A 16,087-nucleotide genomic window follows, 5' to 3' on the forward strand; every position below is an offset into this window, starting at 1 on the left:
CGATTTGGGCTTGTACTTTCATGTAATTGTTTTGTTTTGTTGGTCTCTCGTAATTGTTTTTGGCTTCGCCGAGCCCGCGCTTTCCCGCTTCCCTGCCTGCCCCTGTCCCCGCCCCTTCCTGCCTCCCAGCTGATTCGTCCCTCCCCCTTCCCCTACATAATGACGGCCGCTGCGCGTCCGATGCGTGACTGCCCGCAGCTGGTGCACGGAAGGCACGCCTAAGGCAAGCCCGTCTGCGTCTGTCGGCGACCCGACCGCGGCCAGCGCCAGGAACACTGGACCTCCTGAACCAACCCGATACAACTCCACCGCCCTCCACGCACTCAACCCCGGAAGGCAAAACAACTGCCAAAGATCCACACCGAACACCACCCATGGACAGTTCTCCCGCAGACACTGCCGACGATCCTTCACCATCAACAGCTCCCCCATGCCTGCAGAAGGCTCACCAGACATCCACACCACCGTAGCCCTGACGTGCATTCTACTCAATGTACGCTCCCTACACAGACATGCCGTGGAGATCTGGGACCTGCTCGACACCCTCTCGCCCGACATCGCCTTCCTCACGAAAACCTGGACTAATACCATCTCCGGCCCCGACATCGCCACCACCATCCCCGATGGGTACAAAATCCAGCGGAAGGACCGCCCCCACCGCCCAGGAGAAGGACTCGCCATCACACACAAGACCTCCCTCCGACTTTCCACCTCCTGCACGAGCAACCCCCATCCCAACACAGAACACCCCACTTACAGATGCAGACCAACCCCAGGACCACTGCACCCAAACCCTTCTCGACAAACTACATGCTACTCAGAGACCTGAACTTACACCTCGATGACCGCAGCAACCCCGACTCCATCACCCTCCAGGACAAAATCTCCAACCTCAGACTGACGCAGTTCATAAACACCCCCACTCACAGAGCAGGACACACCGTCAACCCCATTTTCGCATGATGGACCAACATCCACTTCAGCCACACCTCGCAGCCCCTCTGGACGGACCACCACTACGTACACTTCACCTTCAACACCACCACCGCACCCAAATCCTCCCCGCGCCTGCCACAAAGGAACTGGAGCAAGATCACAGAGGAACACCACCCTCCTCCTACATCTCCCCTGCGCCACGACCAACACCAACGCCGCAGCCAAAGAACTTCACCGCTGGATCTCCAGCTGCGTCGACTAGCTCGCACTGCTCCGCCACCCCCTCAAACAACACCTCCTGAAGGCTGCCTGGTTCACCACCGAACTCCTAGAAACCAGGCGTTCCTGCAGACGTCTCGAGAAAACCAAGTGAAACTGGAAAACCATGGATGACCTGAACAGCTACAGGAGCACCCTGAAGGAAAACCCCAGCACATAAGAGACACCAAGTGGACTTTCATCAAGAACAAAATCCACACCAACGCACCAATGCCAAGGAACTGTTCAACGTCATACAGCAATTCACTAAACCCCCCACCGAAACCACGGATGTCACGCCATCCCAGGAACTCTGCAACAAACTCAAATCCTACTTCCATCTGAAAATCAAGGCCCTCTACGACAATTTCAGCAAACAGACGCCAGATACCACCACTGACAACAAGCCGACCATCACAGCCTGGAATCCCACCACTGTCGAAACACACTACCACGACTATGAAAACACCCTCTCGGGAGCCCTCACGGACCCCTGCCCACCACACATCTAACACAGGTCCACCGTCGCCAGTGCACCTGAACTAGGACGAACTATCAATGCCTCCTTCGAAGCCGGCATCTTCCCAGATGACTGGAAGTGGGCAGAGGTTAAACCCCTTCTCAAGAAGCCCACAGCCGACCCGATGGACCTGGAAAACTACAGGCCCATCTCTCGCCTCCCCTTCGCTGCCAAAGTCACCGAGAGACTCGTAAACACTTAGCTGACCGCCTTCATTGAAGAGAACTGCATCCCAGACCCCTCCCAGTCCGGATTCCGCAGTAACCATAGCACTGAGACCACCCTCCTGGTCGCAACCGATGACATCCGCATGCTACTCGACCAGGGCCACCCTGCGGCCCTCATCCTACTAGACCTCTCCGCAGCCTTCAACACCGTCTCACATCGCACTCTCGCAGCCAGACTCCACAACGCAGGGGTACGAGGAACCACCCTCAACTGGATTGAGTCCTTTCTCCCTGGCAGAACACAGAGGATCAGACTCCTTCCGTTCCTCTCCGAACCCACAAAGGCCAACTGCGAGTGCCCCAAGGATCATCGCTGAACCCCAGACTCTTCAACCTCTACATGGCCCCCCTCGCCGCCATCTTCAGACGACATGGGCTCAGCATAGTATTATACGCCGACGACACCCAGCTCATCCTCTCCCTCACAAAGAACCCCCAAGACACTAAACTCTGCCGCCAGGAAGGAATGAAGGACGTTGCGGCCTGGATGAAAGATAGCTGCCTAAGCTCAACTCGCAGAAGACTGAGGACCTCATCCTCGGACCCTTCACCTCCGCCTGGGACAACACCTGGTGGCCCTCCGCCCTCGGGAATCCTCCCACCCCTACAGACCACGCACGGAACCTCAGCATCGTCCTTGACTCCTCCCTCACCATGACCCGCCAAATCAACTCCGTCGCCTTCACCAGTTTCAACTGTCTTCGCATCTTCCGCAAGACCTTCAAATGGATATCCCCGGAATGCAGAAAGCCGTCACCCACGCACTCATAACCAGCAGACTGGACTACGGCAACGTCCTCTATGCCGGAATCAACACAACCTTCTTACAGAAGCTCCAAACGATCCAGAACGCCGCAGCCAGACTCGTCCTCGGGACCCCACGACACGAACACATAACCCAACACCTGCGAGACCTGTACTGGCTCCCCGTCGAGAAGAGAGTAACCTTCAAACTGCTCACCCACACCTTCAAATCCCTCCACAACATCAGACCCAAATACCTCAACAAGCGAGTCTCTTTCCACGTACCCAAAAGAGACCTCCGCTCCGCTGACCTCACCCTGGCAGAAACCCCCCGCATCTGCAGAAACAGAGCAGGCGGAAGAGCTTTTTCCTACGTCGCAGCCAAGGCCTGGAACAAGGTCCCTGTCAACATCAGACGCTCTCTTACCCTGCACACCTTCAGGAAAAGCCTCAAGACCTGGCTCTTCAACTGACCAGAGCTGCATCCCCCCTGGCACCTCCTCCCAGCACCTTGAGACCCTCACAGGTGAGTAGCTTGCTTTATAAAACCCTGATTGATTGATTGATTGATTGATTGATTGATTGATTGATTGATTGGTATAGGCTCTTTCTGTCTGGGTCACTTCTACCCCCCCCCCAAGTCTTACCCCAGTAGTCAAAAGGCAGGATGGTCATAAGGGGGCGGGGGTGGAACCGGACCAAGCGACATCCCATTAGTGGACGAAACCAACCTAGCCCACTATACTATAACATGCCACTTTCAAACAGATTTGACTCACTGGAACTGGTGGATTGACCCGTATATAGGGGGCTCCTGTATGAGCGGTCCGTCCCTCTAGGGGATTCCTTGAGGGGTTTGTCTTGGCGGGGTCTGATGACACTAGGGCAGGGGTATCGTGAACAGGATGGGGTAGAGAGTGGAGTAGAAAATAAAGGATGGATGTTGGATGGTGGACGCTAACACTCATATCAGACTCGACCATCCCCAGCAGACCTCTTGGCCATTTATAGACTAACAGTATGATAGTGTAAACAACACAGACAATAACACCGGCCCCCTTGTTGAAAGTAAAAGCCCGCAGCTAGTCAGGTTGAAGGAGATAAGCTCACCACCTCAGAGCCCTATAGTGAAGCTGGGTGTCTACTTTTCAAACCCAGAAGCATGCAAAGATCCACCCAGATTAAAGTGTCTCTCCTGGAACATAGCAGGTCTCGCCTCCAAACTGGACAATCCGGAATAGGCTCATTTATTTGTCATCATGAAATCTGCATGTTACAGGAAACCTGAGCTAGGACGGATATTCACAGAGCGGGCTATGCCACGTTTAGCATACCAGCCTCCAGCGCGGGCAGGGGAAGGCCATCAGGGGGATTATGCACTTGGGTTGGCGTGCACTTGTGATGTGTCGCCAAGCAAATAGAGACGTCATCCTGTGACATTCTTTGTATTTTCTAAACCTTCCCCCGAAGATCAGAATCGCCTTGATTAATGTCTACTCCCCCGGTATGCTACGGCTTGGAGTCACCAACCCTTGAACAACTGACAGCCTTTCTCCCAGAAATTCTCGAAAATGTTTGGGTTATAATGGGCAGGGATTTTAATTGCAAGTTTGATCCACTGCAAGGTTGGGTCACTGGTTACCCCCAGTGATGAGGACCTCCATTGGGCTATCCCGGAGCCAGACATCCCCCCGGTACGTGCATGGTCTCCATTAGTGTTGCAGATGAACACCCTCATACTCAACCACTCATTGAGAGCATGCAATGGTCGCACTAAATCAGGCACCCCAGGGAATTCCACCTTTAATAGACTGGGGCACGCTTCTATAATAGATTATATCCTGGTTGATTCCAAATCATGGCATATGGCGAAAGACTTTAATATCGTGCCCTGTGTCTATAGTACTCACAATGCTCTCATACTAGAGGTAACCTCACCCTGTGATAAGAAGGTATCTGTAGTATTATCATCAGCTGATCACAGGTTAAAACGGAGTAACTGTAGGAAGATAGTACGCTGTGCCGATTGTGCCAATCTGAAGAAAAGTTGGCTCTACTATATCAAACATCCATTCCCTTTCTTGCACTAGTGGAACAATTAATTGGGATTAATGGGGTCCCAACTGCTCTCTCTGAAATATCTAATAATCACCAAAACTTAGTAACTAGTTTGGCTAAAATACTTAACCCTAATAAAAGAAGGAATGGGGCTAACAGCTCATGACATCCATGGTCTAGTGTGCGCTGTCATAAGGCCAAAACAGATCTTATTGCCACATGCAAAAACAACAATAGGGCTTTAATTAGAGAGAAAAGGGTGCTTCATAGTAAAACCATCATAAAAGCAAAAAATAGTTGGGAGAACAAGAATTGGGACACCTTGAAGAACACTTTAAGTACACGACATGCAGACCTTTTGGAATACAGTTAACATGGGAACACAGGAATCCAAAGTGCCATAGAATCCAATATAGCAGAGAACGAATGGAGGGCACATTTCTGGATCATTATATGTGAGGGAGGTGGGTGAAGATGTACCAGTGGGTACCACTTTCAGGGCATATGAGATATCTGCCCCACCCATCACCCTAAAAGAAACAACAGAAGCAGTAAATAGGATCCCACCCTCCAAAGCCCCGGGGCTTGATAAGATCCTGGTGACCTCTTTCGCTCTGAACCTGCTATTTGGACCCCCTACCTGTGCTCCTTGTTCAATGCTGTTCTCCATGGAATGGCAATTCCTACCACCTGGGCTGGGGCTGAAATTTTACCCATTTTTATAGAGGGTTCACCACTCCTCCCTGCAAATTACTGTCCAATCAATCTCATTGACGTAAGTCAAAAAATATTTGCTTGCGTCCTTCTTGGATGGCTACAGAGCTGGATGGATGAGTATAAGGTACTCAGTCCCCTCCAAGCTGTGTTTAGAGCCAAGATCTCAATAACTGATCAAATCTTTAGGCTTCAAATGCTATACTGGAAGTGTGTACTTCTGGAGCGTGGCAGCCTCTATTTGATTTTTGTGAACCTTAAGTCCGCATTTGACCTGGTTCCGAGGGGGAAATTGTGAGCACTCCTCTTGGACATGGGTTTTCCACCATATCTATGCCATCAGTTGGAACGTCTCCATCAAGGTAATTATGCTCAAATTATGTATGGTAAAAATGACGACCTATCCGCTCAATTCCCGGTAGAAAGAGGTGCGTCCTGGCCTGACACTTTTCTGTCTTTTTATTAATGGCCTAGTTAAGTCATTACTTACAGAGACTGATATTGACGCCTCCAAACTTGCGAATCGCAAAATCCCCACAATGATGTACACGGATGATACTCCTCCTGTCTAAAGCACCCATGGGAATTCAAAAGGTCCTTAATAATTTTAGTTCCTTCTGTAGGATTCGGGGTATGGAGATTAATCTACATAAAAACGAAATATATATGTTTTTTAATGCAAGCACTAGTACCCGCCCAAATGCCCCTTAGAAGGAAACCAGTTAGAGAGGGTCTCCATCTTCGAGTACCTTGGGATCACGTAGATAGAAAAATTGGACTGGGGTGCGCAAATCTAGAAAAAAGTTTAAAGTTGGTACTGTCGACGGGGGCCTAACAAAGGGTATACGGGAGCTGTACCCATAAAACCATAAGCCCAGCAGTTGAAATCTACAAAGCAAAGGGGTGCTGCATTGTATGGTGCTGAAATCTGGGATTACCGCCCCCTGGGTCTTCCTCAGGACAAGGCGATACAAGGGACAGCCGAAATTAATGAAAGAAAGGACTTCAGGGGTTGGTCCACTGTGGGTTGAACTCAAAGGTCCTTGATGGTGATAAATCGCATCAATGGGGCAGCTTAGTTCTGTAGCTCTCCGCTGCTCTGGAAATGAAACCGGCTTGTCCCGAGGAAGACCATCCGTGCCTATTATTCAACCACGCACCTTATTGGGTCGAAATGTTGATGTGCTTGTAATAATCCTGGCCTTACTCTCTCCGCCGTACGTGAAATGGAAATTCTAAATCCCAAGCAGCATGGAGCTTTATGTACCCAGGGATGGATTTCCTTTGAATGACCAGTTCTAACAATTTGTACAGCACTGTATATATCTTGTTCACATTTAGCACTTTTTTCGCACTTTTTTTCACCATATCACTTGCGCTGTTGGAACAAATTGTATGTTCATGAACTTTGACAGCCTTCTAATGTCATCTCGACACCATAAAATGTAATGGAATTTATGGATGTATCCCTAAATACAGACTTTGATTGATTTGATTGTGGTGTGTTATTTGATTCATGTTCTTTGTCTTTTATTCTCTTTCATTTTCTTTGATTATTACTTATAAGTTTGAGTGCTGTTTTTTTGTTCTTGATTGGTTATTATTTAGTAAACAGAGAATCAATTCTGTACCAGACAGAACCAACATTCTCCACATTCTTGTACACCCAGGTTCTAAGGGGCAATGGGTCAGCCCATTATACTAAATGACTCATATAGGCATCTGTCATTAATAAATACAGATTAAAAAATATTGGCTAGTGTGCTAACCAATAGACCACTTCTCCTTTTCCCTTGGTCCCAGGGTCAGATTGGGAAGGTGGACAGTCAGACATTGGGCGATGGGCAGGTACCTCAGGGTCATCTGAGGGCCGGTTTTACGGTCCTCTGAAACCCAGCCCCAGAGACTTCATTTCTTCCCTAATCCTAGCTGGGCCACTGTAATGTGGTATCATTTCCCTTGGAGTTTTAGGGGGAACACAGGTATAGGCCGCCCCCCACTCAAACAGTACCAAACCAGATTGTGGCCTATCCCTCAAGACACTCTTATTTTACAATTAAACTACAGGAACTCTCTTTCTCCACAATTTTTTGTGGTATGGGTGATGGTTGTTTGGCAATTTTAACTTTGACCTTGTGTGTACTTTGACAAAGATTGACACCTATGCATGAACTAAGAGCCTCTACATAATAGGGAAGGGGTAGTGATACTATTGTGCACACACCCACATGGTTCTTGTAGTTTAATTGTAAAATAAGAGTGTCTTGAGGGATAGGCCACAATCTGGTTTGCCACTGTAATGTGGTGCCAGTATCTTGGTCACTTCCCTGCCGTGCTGTAAACTGAGGCTGGGGTCTAGGTGTTGCTTTGGCCTTTGGGGCATTCTCACCTCAGGGCCCTGCCTCCTGTGACCTGCCCTGACAAAAGCAATATCCCCCGCTAGGCCATAACATTTAGGCCATGGTGGGTGTTGGGAGGGTGGTAGTATGCAAGGGCCTCACTGGAGGGGAGGGGGCAAGTGATTTTGCGCCATTGGGCCATACTCACCTGAGTCCCCCTTCGACCAGCAGTGGCAGTGTTCTTTTCTTGACCCTTCCCCTGCCAGGTCATCGCCCGCAGGCCATAGTCAGCTGGGGAGGGGACGAATAAGAGAAGTGGCCTCTCTATGGGCCAGATGTTGTCACCACAGCCCTAGTGTCTTTTAGGTCTTATGGGGGGGTTGCATAAAATTGGATGTGGCATTGTGGTTAGAGCTACCTTCGTTGGAACTAGGTTTGAGTCCCAGCTTCAGCTCAACATTCTGTGAGGCTGAGGAAATCGCTTACTCTCCATACCTAAAATAGGAATGAATTGTGTAATGGAAGTGGCGCTCATATAAACTGCTCCAATGCCTTAGTTATATATCGTTCACACTATATAAAACTACAAAAAATGAATCAACAAAAAATAACCGTCCAGATTCCAATGAGACTAACAGATAGTGACTCATGAAATAGACGGTCTGCGAATGTGTTCCCAATCCCACCCTTCTTGGTCCTCCCAGATCAGGCCTGTTTTATACCCTGTAGATCCACTGCATGAAACTTGAGGACTCTCTTTTCCCTTATGCATCAGCTGAGCTCTAGACCGGAAGCTAGGGCTGTGTTTCTTGATGCAGCCCAGGGTTTTGATCCAATTGAATGGCAGTATATATCTGCTGGTTTGTTGTGCCCTGGTATACCAAGGCACTTTATAGGCTGGGTGCAGCTACTGTGCACCTCTCCGACCGCCCGGATTACAGTGGAATCAGAGCCCATTCCTATAGGAAGGGACACCAGGCAGGGTTGCCCACTATCCACCACATTATATGCGCTTACCACGGAGTCCCTGACTTGTGCGAGTCACCAACTTAACGGGGGGCTGGTCTTTTCTCCTCACAACGTGATTGCGTCCTACCTGCAGATGATATCACGTTTTGTCTTTCTGACACAGAGCAAAATCCCCTGGCGATTGAATAGTACAGTACGTGTGTATGAGTGTATCTCACCTCGACGGGGGCGCTATTGGGGCGGGCCCCCCGCTGCCCCCGCTCTGCCCTCCATAGGGACACTGCCCCCTTGCCCCTCCTCACAAGGTGCTCTCTTTTTGCCGAGGGACTGTTAAAGGTTATTTCCTTTACTCTGTGCCCTGTCCCCGGTGGAGGGCAGTCATATAGACCCCTGTATGTCCCTCTTCACCTCCCCGCATCCACTACCGCTGTCACTCATGCTCTCACCCCCCCCCCTGCTGCGCAGGTTACGCTGTGAGAGGAATGTTTTCACAACCCGTGCCATGGCCGGCCACACGCCAGTCACCACAGTCCGCCTGGCACGTCAGCCCGTGTAGTGTTTACTCAACAGCTCCAGGGCTCTCCTGCCAGCTTCGGCGGGATCTAGTTGGTGCCACCTCCTCGCCCCCAGCACGTGTCATTGGACTCCCCTTCAGGCCCTGTGGCGAGGAGCAGCGGCGCTGCACTGTGCACAGTCCGGCCTGACTTCACTCCAAGCTCCCAGCATGAAGAGCCCCCTCCTGCTCCTGCTGGGCCTGGCCGCCCTCTGCGCCCACCGGGCCACAGGTAAGAGAGCACTTCCGGGTCAGAGGGAATGAGGCATCACTGGTGAACAACTTCATAGTAATAGAATGCAAACGTGTTCTCTTTTCATATGTAGCAGTATTGTCATTTGTATAGCGCTTTGTAGCCCATTTCGGGGAGCTGAAGCGGATTGTGGAAAAGATACGATGCTGTAAGTGGGGGTGCTTGGTTGGAAGGGTGTAGTACTACTATGTGCCAATGTGGAAAATGACGTCTGACGGAGGGTGCGTTCACAATAACTGCCACACATATATATATATATATATATAAAATTCTGCAGACTGAATCGCCCTTACGCAGGGCAGGAAAGGCAATATGAGACAGCCACCTAGGGCGCCACCCCTATGTCACATCCCCCAATATACTCCCTTACACTTCTGTTCCCCTCCAGCACTTGAAAAGTAAACTTAAGATGACATATTGCTATAGGAACATCAACATTCTCTTTTCCTCCCTTCCCTTCTTTCTCTCTGCCTCTTCCCTCGTGTGTTTTGAAGCAGCCTGAGGATGTCTCCTCATCACTATACAAACAACAAACATGTTATAACATATCTTTACACTCTCCCTTGTTTCCTCTATGCTCTTTCCCTCGCCCCTGTTCCCCTTCTTATTTCTGTTCTCTCATAGTGCTATGAAGCAGCCTGAGGTTGCAGTAAGAGCTATACCAGCAGCTACCATGTCATATGTAATGATGAGGCCGCGAGCGGGTACCACGTACATACCTCGTTTTCAGCACTTTAATCTGTGTCCAATCATCATACAAGAGTCACTCTTTTGTTCAGCTGCCCAGGTGCAGGCGCGAGCCCCGTCAGTGGCACAGTGACATTAGAACACGCCTCGAAAGTGGCCCTCACATACAGCCTGATTTGCATGAAATTGGACAATTTGACACTGATTTTCAAGCAGCACTTTAGAGTGGTGAATGTGATACCACTCAAAAGTGAGTTATCACATGTGCACACAGACCCTTCAATTCCGCGAACACACAAGAAATCAACGGGAGGGAACATTCCTGGTGACAGGGATCATTGGTTATTACCCGACTCGCAGAGTCAAAATCCGAAGGCTGAATGGATGAATGAAGCCCCGAGATCGGATGCTCAGATCTGTGGAACCGTTGTTTAGCTGAGAGATCTCTCTAGCTGTAGCGATCAAGTTTGACTTTTCTGTACTATTTAACATTGTTCCATATTATAGATTACCGAATCTTGCATGATGCGGAGCTAGAATGTGTGGTGTTAGGCTGTTTTCCATGATGATATGCAACAATGAGGTATCCTATTTGCATAGCGCCCATATTAGGTGCCTACATACATTCCGAAAACCACACCATGCCACGCATGTGTTTTTGTGTATTAATCTAAGGCCGTACTCTTTGTTGTCTGATGTGAGTAGGCCATAGTGCCGTTGTCGGTAACCCTCCCCCTGCCAAGGGGTAATGGCTACACATGCATATGAATAAATCACACAAGACATGCTTTGGTGGAAAACAAGTTGCTGCAGGTTTATTTCATAATTGAAATATGCCAACGTGGTGGGTTAACTTATGGGGGATCCAAGGTTGGGCAGTGAGGAGTAACCTAAGCTGCCGCCCCACCTCCCTCCTGACGAGCCAAACAGCACCATGGGCCAACCCATTTGGTGCAACCATTTTTCTCGAGGAGATTTTCCTCAATTACCATAGACCAACAGTCCAGGATTAATACTCACGCCTTTTTAGGCGCGGAGCGTCACCCAGGCAAGCCCGCGGTTGCTCAGGTTTGCAACCGCCCGGGGAACTAACAAGATTCCATCGCTTACATCCCAGGGCCCTGCCCTAAATACTCTTAGAGGTTTGGCCTAGAGCCAGGCGCGCAACACCCATTGGAATCAAAGGGCTTCAGCCCCCCTCCCCTCCCCTTCCCCCATCGTGTGTGGTAGCACGGGCTCAGACGGCTCCCGGGCACACACACAGCCGCACCCAAGCACTTCACAGATCTTTAAAGTAAAGTCCACATTTGTAAAGCGCACAATCACCCGTAAGGGTCTCTAGGCGCTGGGGGCCGTCGGGAAGATTAAGCGAGCTATTGCCCAGAGTCACATGGTGCTGGGCTAACCTGCCGCCGGAGCCGGGGATCGAACCGTGGTCCCCAGATTCCAGCGTCAGTCGCCCTGGCCGCGGCGCCACACCTTTAAAAGACCATGTGCATGTTAATGAGGCTTTGATGTTGTTTCACCCCTTCCAAGAGCCCCTGCAGCTCGACTCTGCCTTTTGCTTAAAGTTTCAGCCCCCCCCCCCAGAATTTTTTTCTTAGCCCCCTCCTCCACCGCCCCCCCCCCCCGAAATGTGGCTCTAGTTGCGCCTCTGCCTAGAGCACCCCTGGTGTGCTCTCTGAGATGGCACCCTCATGAACGAAACTGCCTCCGGATCGCCCTGAAACTCCACCAAAGCCATAAAGGTGGCAACCGTCACATTCAGCTCCCCCACCAACAAGGCAGGCTTACCTCTCACATACATCCTGTTACCAGTGCCTCTTGCAGGTTCAAGAGGAACCTATCCATACCGACCTCTGACAGGTGTACACCATCCCTATCGAAATACATGGCTTGTGCTTGTATTGATTAGACCATGCCTTATGAAGCCAAAACCTTTACGATCGGTGAACATGCGCATGGCACTATTTACGCTCCTGCGGGAATGTTCAATGGCCTCCCCACACCTGGCTCCGTGCCATACCCTGTGCAGGATTATCTCTGACTACCACAACTCACATTTATCCCATGAATTTGCTGATTTCACCCAGGGTGGACTTCAGATCTTTTATTAGAGTGCCACGCCCCAGGTAGGTGAGGTCATTGCCCCCAAAATGAATTACCAAAACATGAGGTGCGGACCCTCCCCTGCAGTCTCTGCTGCAGCCTGGAGATCGAACTGCACCAATGTATGCCAGGGAAACCCAGCCCTGCTATCCGAGGGTGGGTGAAACCGTGCTTCCAGCTCTCTGCCCATCTTGCCACCCAGCGACAAATGAGTGTCCCACCACCCACACCTTGAACCCTAGCAAAAAAAAGAAATGCTAATTTGTACACTCAGTTTTAATTTGTAGCACCACATCGTTAACACTCTGGACATTGCGCCTTGTAGTTGCAATAATCACCAAACCTTACTACTAATGACGGCGATAAGAAACAACATTTAATACACATTTGCGCAATAATTACATCGATGTCCTTTGGTTGCCTTGCTCAACCTTCATGCTAACTTTCCCAATATTGTAGAATGTAGCGCCTGTAACAGTTTGAGTCCCAGCTGCCCAGCTTTTTGATGCCATCAGGAGGGAGTCAGCCCCACCTTCAGGCCCGGTTCTAGCAGAGGGGCCAGGTGGGCCAGGCTCACCCAAACATGACCTTTGGCCACCCAATCACGACAGAAGAGGCCATGGAGAAGGCACCTGTTAAGTGCTTCCTCCATCTGAAGGTCGGAATGTTGTAATGTTTTTTCACTATCTTCAAAACTGAAATTGGGCGGTGTGTTTTGGGTGTAGAGGTTTAACTGGGAGAGCCCCAGCGGCGAGTTAAGGTTCTGGCTTGGCACTTTAGGCCATGCAAGTGCCAAGCCTTGAAAATATTTGCTAAGTAAAACATACAAAAAACACAACATTTGATACAGTCACTTCTAAATTAAAAAAACAATTTTTTTAACACATGGAAGCTTTGACATGAATATGTCAGAATAGGGCACTGCACTGAGAAGTACTTATAAACATGAGCTTGGAGTCATTCCTTCCCCCGACCTCACTCTGGTGACAGTGCCGATAGTGAACAAACAGGCAAGAACGTTTTTCTGTGGACCCTGTATGTGGGCTAGAGATTATAGGCAACATTAGTCTATTAAATCAAACACAATAGGTTTTGGTATAGTTGAATTTCTGAATCATGTATTTAAACGTGCTTTCATGCACAAATATGAAGAGAAACGCGTTTTGGTGACATAAAATATTTGCCCAAGATCACATAGTTTAAGTGGGGAAGCTGCAGTTTATCCAGGTTTATGTTTTCACTTTGTATAAATCAGCCACTAAATGGCAATCTATTTGTCTCTCCTTTTTATGTTTGTTTTTTACCTCTTTGTGCAGTGTTTTGCAGTTTTTATTCAGTGCGAACTCAACCTACAAGTATCAAAGTGCTTTACATGAACACCAGTTACATTATACAAGGTCACATTCATTTATTGTATGCACCGGTGAAACACTCAGATCACAGGATGTTGAGCCAACGCAAGCCTAGACTTGAACCTAGCTTGTTCAGTTACAAAATTAGAAGCTCTCACTGTAATGCCACATCCTGGATAGATTGAGGGTGGCAGTACATAAATGCTCGGCTTGCTATGGGCTCGAAGTTCCAAGAGCACCTCAAGCTGACCCAGAGCCAGTCTTCAGACACAAGCACAGATCAGGCTTTTAGTGGGTCCCCCATTTCTAGTTGGGAGAGTTCGGACAGAGGTGTACCTGCCAATGATGCAACAGGTACAGTAATACGAGGGCCAACGCATGTGAACGGCCTTCTGCACCTCAATTATAGTTTGTGTGGGGGTTCTGAGAGAGTTTATGTATTTTAGCTTCTGTAAGATCCACTCAGTAATATACTGTAGGATGGGCCATGCATTATACTATTCAGATAGTAGCAGTGGACGCTTCATTGGATGAGTAGTCACCAGGGTGAGAGAATCATAAATGTCACCCAAGAATTAATGTGGAATTACAATGCCTATTAGAGTAGGGGCCTGATTCACAAATGTAAATGTGCACTTTTATGTAAGTTTATTTTTTTTTGTATTCACAAAATATTTTGACTACAGAGATGCTGCAGTCAAGATGGAGAGCTCTAGACATGAAAAGATAGGACAGGCCTAACTTTTTATGTGTGGAGTATCTACCATGAGTGGGGAGTCTCTACAGCCATAAAATTACTATTTGTAAAATTAAAGTTGTAGTTTATGAATACCAAAAATAGTAAACTACACAGTTTCTGTCTGTTTTCTGCCAGATGCTCGGGTATAGTACATAACTGTGTTATCTCAAGTAAGAGATTGTGTTGACCTGAATTTGTTCTCACCGGTATGGCAGGGTTACAAATGTGACCATTTCATATTCTGATATCTTCTTACAGTATACTGCACATTCTCAGGCTATAGTCAATGCCACGGAACAGTGCAATTTTATGGCTGTGCTGTTTTCCACAAAATTATGGATTTGCCTCAGTTGCCACATAATCTATCATCTGTTGAATAATCTACTTTAAAAAAATGCTCCTTGCTCAAAGGGATCAAAAGTTACCAAAAATTCTGCAATACATGTTGTAGTGCACTTGAAGACCCTTTGCAAAGGTTGACTGTTCACCTTTCAGTTGCTTGTTGCTATACTTGCGTGTTTAATTTGTATTAATGAAGTGCACCCTAAGCCCAAACAGTGTTAACAAGTGTAAGACAAATAACAAAATAATCAAGTATTACCATCACAAAATGTCGCCGCATTACACCACATAATTAGTCTTTTCTTGCTGCATAATTTTGTCAACACTGCTGCAAAACTTGGTCCTCCCATACCACATAAATTCAGTGGCACCGGTGATGCTCTGTGCATATCACATCTACTAGTGCTGATCATAATTCATTTCAATAGAGGGCTACCCCGCATTATGCAATGTGGGATGATATGCAAACAGTGGCATTAATGAAAATTATCCAGACCTACCTCAGAACTAAATAAGTCTAGTCAAGACCTTTGGCTCATTCTTGACTGCAAACTCATCATCACAGCTGAAGTCAACACCATAAGTGCCTGATGCTTTCATGTACCCAAAAGGAACCACCGCTCCGCCGACCTCGCTATGGCAGAGATCCCACGCATCCACAGAACCAGAACAGGAGGAACAGCCTTCTCCTACGTCTCAGAAAAGATCTGGAAGGAGCTCTCAGTCAACATCCGGCACTCCCCCACTCTGCACACCTTCAGGAAGAACCTCAAGACCTGGTTTTCCGACTGATCCTGAGCTGCACTTCACTCCCCCCGCCCCCCAGCTCCCTGATTGATTGATTGATACTGAAGATGATGAGGCAGGTTTTCAAATGGATCCTAGTAAACATGACGAAAGTCATCACCTACACTATTGCCGCCAGCTACTTAGACTACAAAAACATTCTCTACACTGGGATAAATATGCATCTCATTGGGAGGCTGCAGAACATCCAGAACTCGCCAGCCAGAATACCTCCCACGACAAACACATCTCAACTCAAGGAGCTAAAATGGCTACCCTAACCCAAACAAGCACATTTCAAACTCCTCTTTCAAACTTTTAAGGCACTCTGGCCCAGCACACCTCAACAATATCATCTGCTTTCACAAACCTTTCGGACACCTCAGTTCAGCAAGACTCCTACTTGCTCACAACCCAAGTAAATGGAAAACCAGATCCAGAAGTTGATCCTTCTCCTACATTGCTTCTAAAATATGTGCCATTAACATCCGAGCCTCCTCT

The 16,087-nt window shown here is 48.4% G+C and overlaps 1 protein-coding gene across 1 annotated transcript in view; it reads left to right on the top strand.

Moving 5' to 3' along the window:
- Positions 1–9,421: 9,421 nt before the first annotated feature.
- The window catches only part of TMEM213 (transmembrane protein 213), a 147,951-nt gene continuing 141,285 nt past the window's right edge, over positions 9,422–16,087 (top strand). The window contains exon 1 of the mRNA XM_078673047.1: positions 9,422–9,550. Coding sequence (XP_078529173.1) covers positions 9,490–9,550 — 61 coding nt within the window. The 5' untranslated portion in view covers positions 9,422–9,489. The remainder of the gene's footprint in view (positions 9,551–16,087) is intronic.

Source organism: Lissotriton helveticus, chromosome 1_1 (assembly GCF_964261635.1).
Source record: "Lissotriton helveticus chromosome 1_1, aLisHel1.1, whole genome shotgun sequence".
Classification (NCBI taxonomy): Eukaryota; Metazoa; Chordata; class Amphibia; order Caudata; family Salamandridae; genus Lissotriton; species Lissotriton helveticus.